The 16,342-nt window shown below is 40.8% G+C and overlaps 1 protein-coding gene across 2 annotated transcripts in view; it reads right to left on the bottom strand.

Annotated features, from left to right (window-relative positions):
- chd1 (chromodomain helicase DNA binding protein 1) overlaps positions 1-16,342 on the bottom strand; it is a 194,877-nt gene that overhangs the window by 75,578 nt on the left and 102,957 nt on the right. For both annotated transcript variants that reach the window (XM_043709918.2, XM_043709925.2), the window contains exons 7-10: positions 13,489-13,751; positions 12,468-12,693; positions 10,921-11,021; positions 6,598-6,776 (exon numbers count right to left, since the gene is read on the bottom strand). In XM_043709918.2, the coding sequence (XP_043565853.2) occupies positions 6,598-6,776; positions 10,921-11,021; positions 12,468-12,693; positions 13,489-13,751 (769 nt within the window). The remainder of the gene's footprint in view (positions 1-6,597; positions 6,777-10,920; positions 11,022-12,467; positions 12,694-13,488; positions 13,752-16,342) is intronic.

Here is a 16,342-nt window from a genome sequence, read left to right as displayed (position 1 = left end):
ACAGTCTACTGGAAATTGAGAAACAAATTTGTAAGGAGATATCAGTCATCTGTAAGAATAATAGGGTCAGGGATTTTTATTTTCCAAACACAGACTGGGACTCCCATAGTGTTAAGAACTTGGACGGAGAGGAATTTGTTAAGTGTGTACAAGAAAATTTTCTGATTCAGTATGTGGATGTACCTACTAGAGAAGGTACAAAACTTGACCTTTTCTTGGGAAATAAGGCAGAGCAGGTAACTGAGGTGTCAGTGCAGGAGCACTTTGGAAAAGGATAGTGACAGAAAAGGATAGACTGGACATAAAAGTTAAAATTTTAAAAGTTTAATTTTTAATTTGAATTTTAAAAGGAATAAGTTGATTAGGGATAGTCAACACAGTTTTGTGAAGGGTAGGTCGTGACCCACTAAGGTTTGTGTTGAGTTCTTTGAGAAGGCAACTAAACAGGTGGATGAGGGTAAAGCAGTTGGTGCGATGTATATGGTTTTCAGTAAGGCATTTGATAAGGTTCCCCACGGTAAACTATCACACAAAATAGGGAGGCATGGGATTGAAGGAGATTTAGCGGTTTGGATCAGACATTTGCTAGCTAAAGGCGACAGAATGGTGGTTGATAGGAAACGTTCATTCTGGAGTTCAGTTACTAGTGGGTCTGTGCTGGGTCCATTGCTGTTTGTCATTTTTATAAATAACCTGGATGAGTGCGTAGAAGGATGGGTAGTAAATTTGTGGATGACACTAAGGTCGGTGGAGTTGTGGACAGTGCTGAAGGATGTTGCAGGTTACAGAGGGACATAAATAAGCTGCAGCGCTGGAAAATAGAGTTTAATGTGGAAAAGGAGCAACAGGAATAAAGAGTACTGGGCTAATGGTAAGATTCTTGGTAGTGTAGACGAGCAGAGAGACCTCTGTGTCCATGTACATAGATCCCTGAAAGTCGCCACCCAGGTTGATAGGGTTGTTAAGGCGGCATACGGTGTGTTAGCATTTAATGGTAGAGGGACTGAGTTTCAGAATCATGAGGTCATGTTGCAGCTGTACAAAACTCTGGCACGGTCGCTCTGCGTACAATTCTGGTCACTGCATTATAGGAAGGATGTGGAAGCTTTGGAAAGGGTTCAGAGGCAACTTACTGGAATGTTGCCTGTATGGTGGGAAGGTCCAATGAGGAAAGGCTGAGGGACTTGAGGCTGTTTTCGTCAGAGATACGGTTGAGAGGTGACTTAATTGAGACATATAAGATAATCAGAGGGTTATATAGAGTGGACAGAGAGAGCCTTTTTCCTCTGATGGTGATGATTCGCACAAGGGGATATAGCATAAAATTGAGGGGTGTTAGATATAGGACAGAGGTAGTTTCTTTACTCAGAGTAGACTCACCAACTTTCAGGGCATTTAAATGGTCATTGGATAAATGTTTGGTTGGAAATAGAATAGTGTAGGTTAGATAGGCTTCAGATTGGTTCCACAGGTTGGCACAACATTGAGGGTCACATGGCCTGTACTGCGCTGTAATGTTGTGAATGAATTGGAATGCTATAAATTGGACGAAGGCCAATTTTGATGGTATTAGGCAAGTAGTTTCAAAAGTTGACTGGGGGCAGACATTTGCAGGTATAGAGAGAACTGGAAGATGGGAAGCCTTCAAAAATGAGATAACAAGAGTTCAGAGACAGTATGTTCCTGTTACGGTGAAGGGCAAGACTTGTAAGGTGTAGGGAATGTTGGATGACAAAAGAAATTGAGGTTTTGGTCAAGAATAAGAAGCAAGCATATGTCAGGTTTAGACAGTAGAATCCCTAGAAAATTATAAAGGCAGTAGGAGTATACCCAAGAGGGAAATCAGGAGGGCAAAAAGATAGCTTCGGCAAATAGGGTCAAGGAGAATCCAAAGGGATTTTATAAATATATTAAAGACAAAAGAGTAACTAGGGACAGAATAGGGTGCCTGAAAAATATACAATGCCAACTATATGTGAACCCGCAGGAGATGAGGGAGATACTAAATGAATTATTTTGCATCAGTGTTTACTGTGGAGAAAGATATGGAAGATAAAGAGCATGTGGAAATAAATCAGCAACATATTGAAAAATCTCCATACAGGGGAACCTCGATTATCCAAACATGATGGGTGGGCACTATATCGTTCGGATAATTAATTATTTGGTTAATCGATGGAAGGTAGGCCTTACAAGGAAAGGCTGAGGGAACTAAGGCTGTTTTCGTTGGAGAGAAAGTTGAGAGTTGACTTAATAGAGACGTATAAGATAATAAGAGGGTTAGATAGGGTGGACAGTGAGAGCTTCTTTCCTCAGATGGTGAAGGCTAACAGGAGGGGACATAGCTTTAAATTGAGGGGTAGTAGATTTTGGACAGATATCAGGGATAGTTTCTTTACACAGAGTGGTAGGAGCATGGAATGGCCTACATGCACATTTGTAGACTCGCCATCATTAGGGGCATTTAAATAGGCAAGGCCCCGCGCCCAAACCCCGTGCAACACCGCCTCTCCCCAAGCCCCGTGCAACACCGCCTCCCCCCCAAGCCCCGTGCAACACCGCCTCCCCCCCAAGCCCCGTGCAACACCGCCCCCCCCCAAGCCCCGTGCAACACCGCCTCCCCCCCAAGCCCCGTGCAACACCGCCTCCCCCCCAAGCCCCGTGCAACACCGCCCCCCCCAAGCCCCGTGCAACACCGCCCCCCCCAAGCCCCGTGCAACACCGCCTCCCCCCCAAGCCCCGTGCAACACCGCCTCCCCCCCAAGCCCCGTGCAACACCGCCTCCCCCCCAAGCCCCGTGCAACACCGCCTCCCCCCCAAGCCCCGTGCAACACCGCCTCCCCCCGAAGCCCCGTGCAACACCGCCCCCCCCCAAGCCCCGTGCAACACCGCCTCCCCCCAAGCCCCGTGCAACACCGCCCTCCCGCCCCCAATACCGCCCCCTCTAAACCCTAGCCCTGTGCAACACCAGCCCCCGCCCCTAACCCGGTCCAACACCACCACCCAATCCCATACACACCCGTCCCCTCTCTGGGGCAGTTGGACTGGACACCAACAATAAGACTGCTGTCGGTATCCTTGTGGGATTAGTCTCCAAATAGCGCGCACACACAACAGCCACAGCCTCACACACATTTTACCGCAATGTTTTTTGACCGGTTCCACCTCTGCCCTGCCAGGACAATGTTGGAGATATTATGTGGGGAAGGGGGATTTAGGGTACACCCTTGTTAGAACTCCAGGGAAAATGTGTGGAGAGAGAGGGCGGGCAATCAGTCATTTGGAGACAGTGCCTGTTTAATCATTGTAAACAAAAGACGCGATGACTGTTGGAAACACGTCTTTGATGTAATGTTTCCATCGGGAACTGGAGATCTCCTTCAGATAATATGATTTTCGGATAAGCGAGGTTCCTCTGTATTACATAGACGGTAGTGCTGGACAGCTGAAAACGCATCAAGGTGGATAAATTCCCTGGACCTGATCAGGTATAACCCCAGAACTCTGTGGGAAGCTAGGGAAATGATTGCTGGGTCCTTTGCTGGGATATTTGCATCAGTGACAGTCACAGGTGAGGTGCCGGACGATTGGAGGTTGGCTAACATGGTACCACTATTTAAGAAAAGTGGTAAGAAAAAACCAAGGAACTATAGACCAGTGAGCCTTGACATTGGTGGTGGGCAAGTTGTTGGAGGGTGTCCTGAGGGACAGGATTTACGTGTGTCTGGAAAGACAGCGACTGATTAGGGACAGTCAACATGGCTTTATGTCTTGCAAATCATGTCTCATGAACTTGATTGAGTTTTTGAAGTAGTAACAAAGAGGATTGATGAGGGCAGAGCAGTGGACATGATTGATATGGACTTCAGTAAGGCATTTGACAAGGTTCCTCATAGGAAACTGGTTAGCAAGTTAGATCTCACGGAATACAGGGAGAACTGGCCATTTGGAGACAGAATTGGCTTGAAGATAGGAGACAGGGAGTGGTAGTAGAGGGGCACTTTTCAGACTGGAGACCTAAGACCAGCGGGGTGCCACAAAGATCGGCGCTGGCTGCACTGCTTTTCATCATTTATATAAATGATTTGGATGTGAATATGGGAGGCTTGGTTAGTATGTTTGCAGATGACACCACAATTGGAAGCGTGGTGGACAGGAAAAAATGTAACTTCAGAGTACAACAGGATCATGATCAGATGGGCCGAGGAGTGGCAGATGTAGTTTAATCTAGATAAATGTGAGGTGCTGCATTTTGAAAAGGCAAATCAGGGTAGGACTTATACAAATAAGGGTAAAATCCTGGGGATTGTTGTTGAACAAAGAGGTTGTGGAGTGTAGGTTCATAGTTATTTGCAAGTGGAGTCATAGGCAGACAGGATAGTGAAGGCAGCATTTGGCATGCTTGACTTTATTGGTCAATGCGTTTAGTTTAGGAGTTGGGAGGTCATGTTGGGGCTGTACAGGATATTGGTTTGGCCATGGAATCAGCGTTCAATTCTGGTCTCCCTCCTATTGGAAGGATGTTGTGAAACTTGAAAGGCTTCAGAAAAGATTTACAAAGATATTGCCAGGGTTGAAGGATATGAACAATAGGCAGAGGCTGAATAGGTTGGGGCTATTTTCCCAGGAGCGTTGGAGGCTAAGGATGACCTATGGAAGTTTATAAAATTATGAGGGGCATAGATAAGTTGAATAGTCATGGTCTTTTCCCTGGGATGGAGACCAAAACTAGAGGGCATAGGTTTATGGTGAGAGCGGAAAGATATAAAAGGGACCTAAGGGGCAATGTTTTCATACAGAGGGTGCTGCTTGTTTGCAATGAGCTGCCAGAGGTGGTGGAGGAGGCTGGTACAGTTACTAGATTTAAAAGGGTATTTGAATAGGAAAGGTTTAGAGGGATATGGGCCAAATGCTGGCAAACGTGACTAGATTAATTTAGGATATCTGGTTGGCCTGGACAAGTTGGATCAAAGGTTCTATTTCCATGCTTTACAGATCAATGACTCTGTATCTGTAAAAGGTTATAATGAACAGAATAGCCTCCTTTGTGCTATTTGTATACGGATGTTTATAGAGCTTCTAGGTCCTAAATTGCTCCTGGAAAAAATGCCTATTTAGAGCTCTTCAAACATCTGACAATAGAAATGTCATTTCCACCTAATTGGGTAAAATATTGGGGCAATTTTTCATTGCATAGGTGAATTTTTAGCCCAAAGTGGTTTTCTGATGTCAGAATGTCATAACCGGTCTTGTATTAAATTCACAAATCAAAACCATCAACAGCCCTGCTTTAGCTGAAAAAAAAAGAAAATTTAAGACTCAAAAGCTGTTGGAATCATTGGTATATTAAGTTACAAACTACCAATTAAAGGGCCACTCTGAAATCAGAGAAACCAACTAAACACAATTTCCAAATATATTTCATTTAAAGAAATACACATATACACATGGATAATGAATAGATTACAGGAACGTGTAACACAGGTAAGAAAGTAATCATGGGTGATTTCAATTTGCAAACACTGTAAACCAAATGAACACCAATTATAAAGGATGAGTTTCTGCAATGTGTTAGGATTAGTTTTCTGGAGCAGTTTAAGAACCAACTGTAGGACAAGCTATTATAGATATAGTGGTATGTAATAATAAAGAGATAATGAATAACATTATTGTAAGGAATGGGTGACGATAATGTTTGTAAATGAAGTCGTTCAATTTCCATCCAGAGTGTTAAAGTCAAGCAAAGGAAATAAATAAAGAGGGCTTGGATTAAGAAAATACATTAAAAGCTTTGACGGTACATAGGCAAGGGATCATCTTTAAAGAATTATTATAAAGACGACAAAATACTTCAGATGTTGGAAATGTTTAAATAAACACAGGACACTGGAGAAACCCAGATGTTTAATCTGAAGCCAGGTGACTTAATGAGGTCCAGAGTCAACTGTATAACCACTGTGCGGCTACCTTTGGTGGGTCTGTCCTGCCAGTGGGTTCCAGGGATGGTGATGGTGGTGTCTAGGACATTTTCTGTAAGGTATGAATCCAAATGTCTGACTATGTGAGGCTGTTGCTCGACTAGGCGGTGAGACAGCTCTCCCAATTTTGGCAGAAGCTCCCTTATGTTAGTAAGGAGGACTTTACAGAGTCAACAAGACCATTTCTGCCATTGTGTTTTATGGTGCCCAGGTCAATGCCAGGTCATGATTTCTTTATTGAGGCTTCATAGCAATGATATAACCGAGTGGCTTCCTCTACCATTTCAGAGGAGAGTTGAGAGACAACCACATTGCTAAGGGTTTGGAGTCACATTTGGGCTAGACGAGAAGACGGCAGATGTCCTTCTCTGAAGGACATTGGTGAGCAACATGGAGTATCCTGACTATCAACAAAGGTTTTGGATAGTGTATATCGAATTCAAATTGCACCATCTGACGTGGCGGGTTTCGAACCCAGGCTCACCACGCACATTAGTTCAGTTTCTGGATTAATAGCCTAACATTAATATGACTAGGCCATCGCCTCCCCCAGATTAAATCAGGTAGCTTTGTCAAAATAGTTTTACTTGTACCAATGTAAATATTTAAATTTAAGTACCTTGCACTCCTTCATGGGGATGCATCTGGATTGATTTCGGTTTGTATATGCATCGATGTGTGACTGAAACTTTCTGGATATAAGAGCGCCATCCTCCCAGCTACACTCAGAGTATGAAAGGCCTTGCCATTTGCACAGGTAGTCTGGATGCCCTGAAGCAGATTTCTGGTTCGAATGTGCTGAAAGCAAATTCGTGATTTAAAATGAAGACTTTCTTGATACAATGACAACATTACACAAATCTCAGAAGACTCACTCTTCATATTTGTTTTTATCCATAGATTTCAGAATTAAAGACTTTTACAAAGTACTGCACAAATTAGAACTACAAAAAAAAGTCAACTCTCCTGCAACAGTCCACACTGGCATTTAACCTCTATGTGAGTAGTCCTAATCTAAGTGACTTTACAGCAATATTTTCCTTATAATCCCTTTCCTTCAACCATCTAACCAAATTATTTTTATATTTTAATATAGTTTCTGCTTCAATCACTCCCTCCCCTCAAGAATGTTCTCCTTATTCAACAAAAATGTTCCTACGGCATTTTGTCCTTAATAGTTTACATTTGAATTTAAATCTGTCCAGTACCTCAACATTGGAAAACGGAACCTGCTCTACCAAATCATTTCATAATCACTTCTATCCTATCAAAGATACCACAACTTTTTCAAATTTTTCTTCATATTTGCATTTCTTTAGAGCAGGCAGAATGAGTGAATCTACACCATATCTTAGCTGTTGCCTCAAACTTCTTCCCATAGCGTGAATCACAAAACTGAATAAAATTTTCAGTTAGTGATTTTTTGAAAAAATTTGAAGTTGCAACACTTTTAAAACAGGATGTTTTTCTCCATGTTAGACTGCAGAACGGCTAACTTTCCATTGAAACACAACTTCCATTCCATAGGCAGCAGTTCCTGTAGAAGCACATACTCAATGCAAGGGCTCCACTTCGCAATAGTGCCAAGGATCTTTTATATCCACTTGTAAGGGCAGCCAGGGCTTTAGTCCAATGCCTCATCTAAAAGACGGTACCTGAAAGATTAGCAGCTCATTCACAGCACTGCATCAGAGTATCAGCCTTGCCTTTTGTGCTCAGGTCCTGGAATGTGATTTAAAACCGGAACCTTGCAAATCAGCAGCAGGAATGTAGCCAACTGCACTTTTCATCGTCAAAACTTACATTTATCCCATTATAAGGAACTGGTCATCCAAGCTCAAACTTGTATTTTATAATTAGATCAATTTTAACTCTATGGAATGGTGTTCAGACCCTCCAATTAGATTTATTCAAATAAAGTTCTGGTTTTAATTAACCTTTTGCTAATTCTCTGGCATGTCAAGTGATTCTTGATCATATTACTCTCCACTGGCTACATTCAGCTCAGGAGGTCTCAAGTTTCAGTCCTAATCATGTAGGTATACTTTCTTTTAAATTATGGTCACAGGTATCTTGCGTTAATTGTCTTTGCCACTCATGATTTCATTTGTGTTTTAAATTTGTGGCTATGACATTTCAAAGATCTTTTATGCGGGCGTAATAAAATATGAGTCATGTTCCATGCCTCTACCAACCTAAATCCACCTGACAACAAATCAGCATTCTCCTCTCATACAGCAAAACCTGTACTTTTCTTTTGACTTTGGTATTTGTTGCAAATTGCTCTGGTGAGTGGAAGATGAAAACTTTGACAAAACATATTTCCTCTTGAAATGGATTAACTATTCAACTGAAGTAACAGGTACAGCTGATTATTAATAACTATGTTCAACAAATTATCACGTTTCAATAACTGCCTTAGCTTAATAAGCACACATATTTCAAGGGTTTATGCCAAAGAAATTCTCCCTCCAACATCTGTTCTATAACATGACAGCGCAAGTGTCTTTAGACCTCAAGACTGGAATAAACATTTGTTTCTTAAAGAAGGGCTTTATGAAAATAATCAGCAAAAGACACATAATAAATCTGATTACAAGAATGAAGAAAATCTGACTTTCTTAGGTGGCATCACTAAAAAAAGCATTAATGAGATGAAAAATGGGCAACATACACAAGTCAACAGAAACATGAAAACACTTGGGGGTGATTTACTAAGCAAAGTCACAGGGAGCAAGAGCACAATACAATAGCAATTGATTCAACTACAAAAGAAAACTTAACAAGCTTGAATAGATAAAGAATCAATAAAAGGTCATTTTATCTTAAATTACATTAAAATAGACTACTGTTATGATCATATCATTGTAATTTTACATGGATTTCTTGCCAAAGACATGACCAGATGTTGCAAGCCTATTTAGTATTAAGGATCATGAAATGATTTATTATCCCCAAGCAGTCTTTGGTTACCGCGAATCGCAAAACAATCTCAGTGGGCTTGTAAATAACTTGCTGAATTTCCTCTTACTTACAATTGTGGTGCTGAAAACCAGCACACCAGAATTAGCCAAACCTCCAGTCAAACTGGTCCAATACAATTATGCCTCTGGTATTCATCTATTAATGTACAAAATCAATAAGGCAGAATCTAATCTATGCAACTGCAACCTCACCTACCTCCTCCTAGCCACCTACAAAATTATAGCACAGGACATCAAGAGGGCCATCAAGCAACACGTAAACTCAAAAACTGCAGACACTCTGCTCGAGTTCCACCAGAACAATGCATCTCCAAACTGTAACATGAGTCTTCATCCAGACATGGATACAATCTCAATGATGTAGAAAAATAATATTACCTCTTTGTATCACCATTACTTAGTTAAGCATGCCTTTAAAAATCTTAGTAAAACCAAAGTTAGTGGAGATCAAAATGAAAACACTTCCTTGGCTGGAATCACACCAGGAACAAAGATGATAATTATGGTGGTTACTAGCCAGTCATCACAACCCCATGATATTGCAACACTGTTATTCCAGAAAATGTCCTTAAGTCCAAACATTCTTCAGCATTTTCATCAGTCATTTCCTTTCTATCATTAGACCAGGAAGGCAAATGTCTGACAATGCTATAGGTTCATTCACAATTCCTTCGACAACAAAGTCATGTAAGTCAGCCTTCAGTATGAACTAGACATTGTCCATGCTTCAACTGACAAGCTGCAGAGATTAATCAAGTAATGATCATTTGAATAAGAGAAAGAGATAGTGATCTTCAACCACCATCACCAATTTCTTCTCCATTATCAAGTTATCAAAAAAATACTAAGTTCTGCAATATACATTACTTTTTTAGATCCAACAAAACAGACAGCACCGACCAATTTCTGTAGTTAAGAATACAGTTTCTAGCCACAGTAAACACCTTGGAACTGTCAACATGTAACTCCACTGCGTGAAACTTTTAACCCCCTTATAAAACTGCTTCCACATACCCAGTCAGATAAAGGAAATTAAGCACAGATGGAGGGAAAAATGATCCCTGTCCACAAGGTTTGTCAAGGTGATCCTTTTACTGATCTTCAATCTCTCTTCTCCTTGCAGGCAGCAGAGTCTCTAGTTCACAAATTACAAAGTCCCTTAACTACTGGTTAAAGATCACATCTTCTAACAACTGGTGAATCAAAATAAATTGACTTTCTTCAGGTTTTTTTTTACTGCAGAGAGAAAGACACTACCTCCATTTCCAGAGATCCAAAGTCTTCTAGTTATATCATTCACACCCACAAGCTGTTCAAGCGACCAAGCAGCCAATCATATAGTCGTTGGCAAAAAGGCTTTGTCTTCAATAACCAGTTCACAACTCCAGAAGTCAATCAGATATTTGTTGTTGACTGAATCTCACTTTGTATGCACCTTCTGGTGTCAGTAATAACATTCCCCACAGCCTGAACGAGCAACAGTATAAATAGCATTTAAAGTAAGTGCCGATAGCTTGGGTAATAAAAGTGAGACAATCGCTTCCACAGTAGTCATTTTCCCTTTCACATGCATAAATCAAAATGCAGAAAAATATAGAGATATTGTTTTTACAATAATGTGGGGAGAAGCAATATTAGTCAGGTCACCAAGTTAATTCCCCAGGTTTCCTCAAGATCTTTCACATCTACCTGAACCAGAACTGGTCAAGTTTTCAGTTCATTGTCTAATTGCAACATTCCAACAACCCTGCATTCTCGTGATACTACAGTGGAAATGCACACGCTGCTTATATTTTGAAGTCTGAGCTGTGGTTTGAATTCATAGCCAGAGGTACATGATATTACTGAAGCAAGATGAACAAGCTGATCAAAACTGACAATATTTAAACACTAATTAGGGTATGAAATGAACAAAGTACCTGTTAAGCCTATTAAAAGTTTCTGCTATGAACTCTTACCAATTATTCGTTCCACAAATTGATATTGCCGATGCAAGTCATCAACTAATTCCTGTTGACAGTTGAAGTATTCTATATCTTCAGGAGATGCCATTTTTAACCTATAAAGTTAATTTTAAACATTATAAAAGAAGATGAAAGTTGTTTAAAAATACTCAGTACAAATGACTTGGAGATGAATCAACTAAAGTTTTGGTTGAAAAGATTTTCTCTCCCTTACTACCTTAATGCTCATCCCCTCGTAAAATACTTTGAATTTCGCATAATATTTCTTGGCTGGCACAAAGCTTTTTACATCAAGCTACCAATAATGTGCTGAAGCTTAAGTTAAATAACTCATTCCAGGTAGATTAAACAAAGTTAGTTTATATCCTGAGGACTGTTCCTGCACTCAACTGATTGAATAATTGTCTTTAACAATGTCATGTTTCAAAAATATATCCAAAAATTAAAGCCCACAAAACCTACCAAAGAGAACTTTGATTTTGTTACTTAAAAGGGGCTGATTTATCAAATGCTGAAATTGCCAGGAACCTGGAAAATGCATTTCCATAAAGTGGAGGTGTGGTGTTCGACGCGGGTGGACAAAGTTAAAAATCGCATGGCACCAGGTAATAGTCCAACACGTTTATTTGGCAGTACAAGCTTTTGAGCTACCTGACGAAGGAACATCGCTCCAAAAGCTTGTACTTCCAAATAAACCTGTTGGACTATAATCTGGTGGTGTGTGATTTTAATTATTTCCATAACCATCCCCAATCACCATCCAATAACCTCTGTTTGAATGTGCTTGCCTGCTAATACTAACTGCTATACAACAGACCACTCATATGTACCAACTAGGCACAGTAAGATCATAGGATTGCACACTGCCTACAAGGCTGTAAGACAGCATAGGACAAATATCCATTTGGGGCTGTTTTCATTAGAGAAAAGAAGGTTTAGGGGTGACTTGATTGAGGTGTACAAGATGATTAGGGGGTTAGATAGGGTTGACAGTGTGAACCTTTTCCCGCGTATGGAGTCGGGTATTACAAGGGGGCATAGCTTTAAATTAAGGGGGGGTAGATATAGGACTGAAGTTAGGGGTAGGTTCTTCACTCAGCGAGTCGTAAGTTCATGGAATGCCCTGCCAGTAGCAGTGGTGGACTCTCCCTCTTTATGGGCATTTAAGCGGGCATTGGATAGGTATATGGAGGATAGTGGGTTAGTATAGGTTAGGTGGGCTTGGATCGGCGCAACATCGAGGGCCAAAGGGCCTGTACTGCGCTGTATTCTTCTATGTTCTATATTCTTCCGACAGTCCAGAGGAAAACTATACTGCTTCCTTAAAAGTACTGTTATGTGCTAATGAACCACAGGTAAAGTAGTAAAATGACCTAAAGTAGGAAAAGCCTGTTTCCCACTACTACGTAAGAAAATATTGTTAGGGCTACAACATTGAATGTGAACAGGAAAAGAAGTTTGCAGTTTCAACAGAATAAAGCAAAATTATTTCTGCGAGTTTGCGTCGGTTAGAAGGCAAGAGTCTCAGCTCCATTACATACCATCGTTTGGTTTCCTCTTCCTTTTTTTTGTAGTTCTCTAATTTTTTCATTCCTTTTGTATTCTGCTGTAAAAGTGTTTCCTCACTTTCCCAGGTGTTGTGGAGGTGGGACCAGCCCTTCCATTTAATCAGGTACTGTTGCTCTCCTACCTCCCTCAAAGGGTCAAACCCAGCATTAGGATTACCCTCAGCCTCAACTGCATAGGTAGTGGTAGTGGCACCAGTTGCTAAATAACAAGAGTAAATAGTTAAAACTAAAGAAATTTAATTGATGCTGTAAATAAAATCATTGTCAAGTGTCTAAAATTTAATTGAATGCTGTACCAATCAAATAAGGCAACACAGAATCATCCCCAATCACCATCCAATAACCTCTGTTTGAATGTGCTTGCCTGCTAATACTAACTGCTATACAACAGACCACTCATATGTACCAACTAGGCACAGTAAGATCATAGGATTGCACACTGCCTACAAGGCTGTAAGACAGCATAGGACAAATATCTAGAGAGAATAATATTAATTCTACAGTGCCTTGTCATTAAGGCATTTCCTTACCTGAGCAAGGACATTCTTGCTATAGAGCGAGTGCAGACTGATTGCTGGGATGGCAAGACTTACATACAAGGAAACTTTGAATTAGTTAGGATTATATTCACTGGCATTCAGAAAAACGAAATGGCGGCTACAGAATCCAACAGAAACCTATAATATTCAAACAGCACTGATACCCTCCTTTCTCATGGCTCAAAATCTGTTGTTTTTCAATGATTTACTAAAATGTGTGAAGTCTTCAATTCATAATGTTGTAATGGGAAACAAATAAAGCTAGTTTTTCCTGATATCTAATCCAAATGTTAGAAAGGAAGGTTAATTCATTACATGACCATTTTCATCAGGTGATACACAATATGGCTAAATTAAATTTAAATAAACAGAATTAATTAACTAGCTTGCAAACCAATAATATATAAAATCATGTTTAAATAATTTTAATTTTCCTTTAAAAATTAATTAAATACCTCCTTTCCGTCCTACTCGTGACTCCATTACTCTCTCTAATGTTTCAAATTCTTCTTCTTCCTCGGCTGGAGGGGGGAGATCCTCCCCACAGATTTCAAGTAAGTCATCAGAATCCGTTTTAGCATCCTCATCTTCCTTGTAACTGACATTAACTGTTGCCTGACGACGAGAACCCCTCTTATCATGTTCTTCATCATCGTCATCTGATGAATCAGCTGGTCTCTTCAGTCCCTTTCCTTTCTTCATTTTTTTTGTTTTGATCCTTTAATTATAAAAAAATACAATTGTCACTTTCCATGTATATTTAATGCAGCATACTTTGGGTATGAACTTCATTAATAGTGTAAATTTTTATTTATTTGCTATATGCTCAACGTGCTTTTGGGCAAAAATAAAACTATGTTGCAGTAATGGCCCCATTAAGAACTCTATTTCTCTGAAAGGGGAGCTGTGGCAAATTACCTTTCATCTTGGAACTAATCATGTGACCAAGTTACCAGGGAACAGTAGATTAATTTATAGTTGACCCTTTACTAAATTAGTATAGGAGCAGGGATGTCTTGCTACAATGATACACAGCCTTAGTGAGACCACACCCAAAACACTGAGAAGTTTTGGTCTTCTTATCGGAGGAAGGATATGTTCGCTACAGAGCAAATGCAGACCGACTCTTCGGATGGCAGGACTAATATATGAGGAAGGTTTGGCTCACATCTGATTATATTAGCTGGTGTTAAGAAAGGGGAGGGGATTCCAATGCACAATTTAATTATTAAAGAGGCATGCACCTGGTCATTGTATAGGTAGCAATAGATAAATGGCTTTAACAGAGAGTTTAATCTGCATTAAACAGCAAATATTAAATTTTGCTCTCAGCTGTTATGATTGGTCAATCTTATTTTCTAGCTTTGTTCATTGTCAGGTCAAACACCTTATAGACATCTACTTTAACAATATATTTCTGAAGACACTATTTCTAAGCATGAGTAGAGGTTAAACTAGTTAGACAATAAGACCATAAGACATAGGAGTGGAAGTAAGGCCATTCGGCCCATCGAGTCCACTCCGCCATTCAATCATGGCTGTTGGGCATTTCAACTCCACTTACCCGCATTCTCCCCATAGCCCTTAATTCCTTGTGACATCAAGAATTTATCAATGACATTTAGCGTCCCGGCCTCCACTGCACTCTGTGGCAATGAATTCCACAGGCCCACCACTCTCTGGCTGAAGAAATGTCTCCGCATTTCTGTTCTGAATTTAACCCCTCTAATTCTAAGGCTGTGTCCACAGGTCCTAGTCTCCTCGCCTAACGGAAACAATTTCCTAGCGTCCACCCTTTCCAAGCCATGTATTATCTTGTAAGTTTCTATTAGATCTCCCTTAATCTTCTAAACTCCAATGAATACAATCCCAGGATCCTCAGCCGTTCCTCGTATGTTAGACCTACCATTCCAGGGATCATCCGTGTGAATCACCGCTGAACACGCTCCAGTGCCAGTATGTCCTTCCTGAAGTGTGGGGACCAAAACTGGACACAGTACTCCAAATGGGGCCTAACCAGAGCTTTACAAAGTCTCAGTAGCACAACAGTGCTTTTATATTCCAACCCTCTTGAAATATTCGCTTTCTTAATCACAGACGCAACCTGCATGTTTACCTTTAGAGAATCCTCGACTAGCATTCCCAGATCCCTTTGTACTTTGGCTTTATGCATTTTCTCACTGTTTAGAAAGTAGTCCATGCTTGTATTCTTTTTTCCAAAGGGCAAGACCTCACATTTGTTCACATTGAATTCCATCAGCCATTTTCTAGACCACTCTCCCAAACTGTCTAGATCCTTCTGCAGCCAACCCACTTCCTCAGTCCTACCTGCCTGTCCACCTAACTTCGTATCATCAGCAAACTTCGCTATAATGCCCCCAGTCCCTTCATTCAGATCATTAATATATAATGTGAACAGCTGCGGCCCCAACACTGAACCCTGCGGGACACCGCTTGTCACCGGCTGCCATTCCGAAAAAGAACCTTTTATCCCAACACTCTGCCTTCTGTCAGACAGCCAATCCTCAATCCATACCAGCAGCTCACCTCGAACACCATGGGCCCTCACCTTGCTCAGCAGCCTCCCGTGTGGCACTTTATCAAAGGCCTTTTGGAAATCTAGATAGACCACATCCACTGGGTTTCCCTGGTCTAACCTACTTGTCACCTCTTCAAAGAACTCCAACAGGTTTGTCAGGCACGACCTCCCCTTACTAAATCCATGTTGACTTGTTCTAATCCGACCCTGCTCTTCCAAGAATTTAGAAACCTCATCCTTAATGATGGATTCTAGAATTTTACCAACAACCGAGGTTAGGCTAATTGGTCTATAATTTTCCATCTTTTGTCTTGATCCTTTCTTGAACAATGGGGTTACAACCGCAATTTTCCAATCGTCTGGGACTTTCCCTGACTCCAGTGATGTTTGAAAGATCTCAACCAATGCTTCCGCTATTTCCTCAGCCACTTCCCTCAGAACTCTAGGATGTAGCCCATCGGGGCCAGGAGGTTTATCAATTTTAAGACCTTTTAGCTTTTCTAGCACTTTCTCTTTTGTAATCGCAACCATACTCAACTCAGCCCCCTGACTCCCTTTAATTGTTGGGATATTACTCATGTCTTCTACTGTGAAGACTGACGCAAAGTACTTATTAAGTTCTCCAGCTATTTCCTTATCTCCTATCACTAGGCTTCCAGCATCAGTTTGAAGTGGCCCAATGTCTACTCTTGCCTGTCGCTTGTTTCTTATGTATTGAAAGAAACTTTTACTATCATTTCTAATGTTACTGGCTAGCCTACCTTCATATT

This window comes from Chiloscyllium plagiosum, unplaced genomic scaffold (genome assembly GCF_037043375.1).
Source record: "Chiloscyllium plagiosum isolate Xiang-an unplaced genomic scaffold, Cpla_swu_hap1 HiC_scaffold_2, whole genome shotgun sequence".
Lineage (NCBI taxonomy): Eukaryota > Metazoa > Chordata > Chondrichthyes > Orectolobiformes > Hemiscylliidae > Chiloscyllium > Chiloscyllium plagiosum.
The sequence above is the reverse complement of the archived record's forward strand: the minus strand, read 5'-3'. Positions and strand labels throughout refer to the sequence as shown.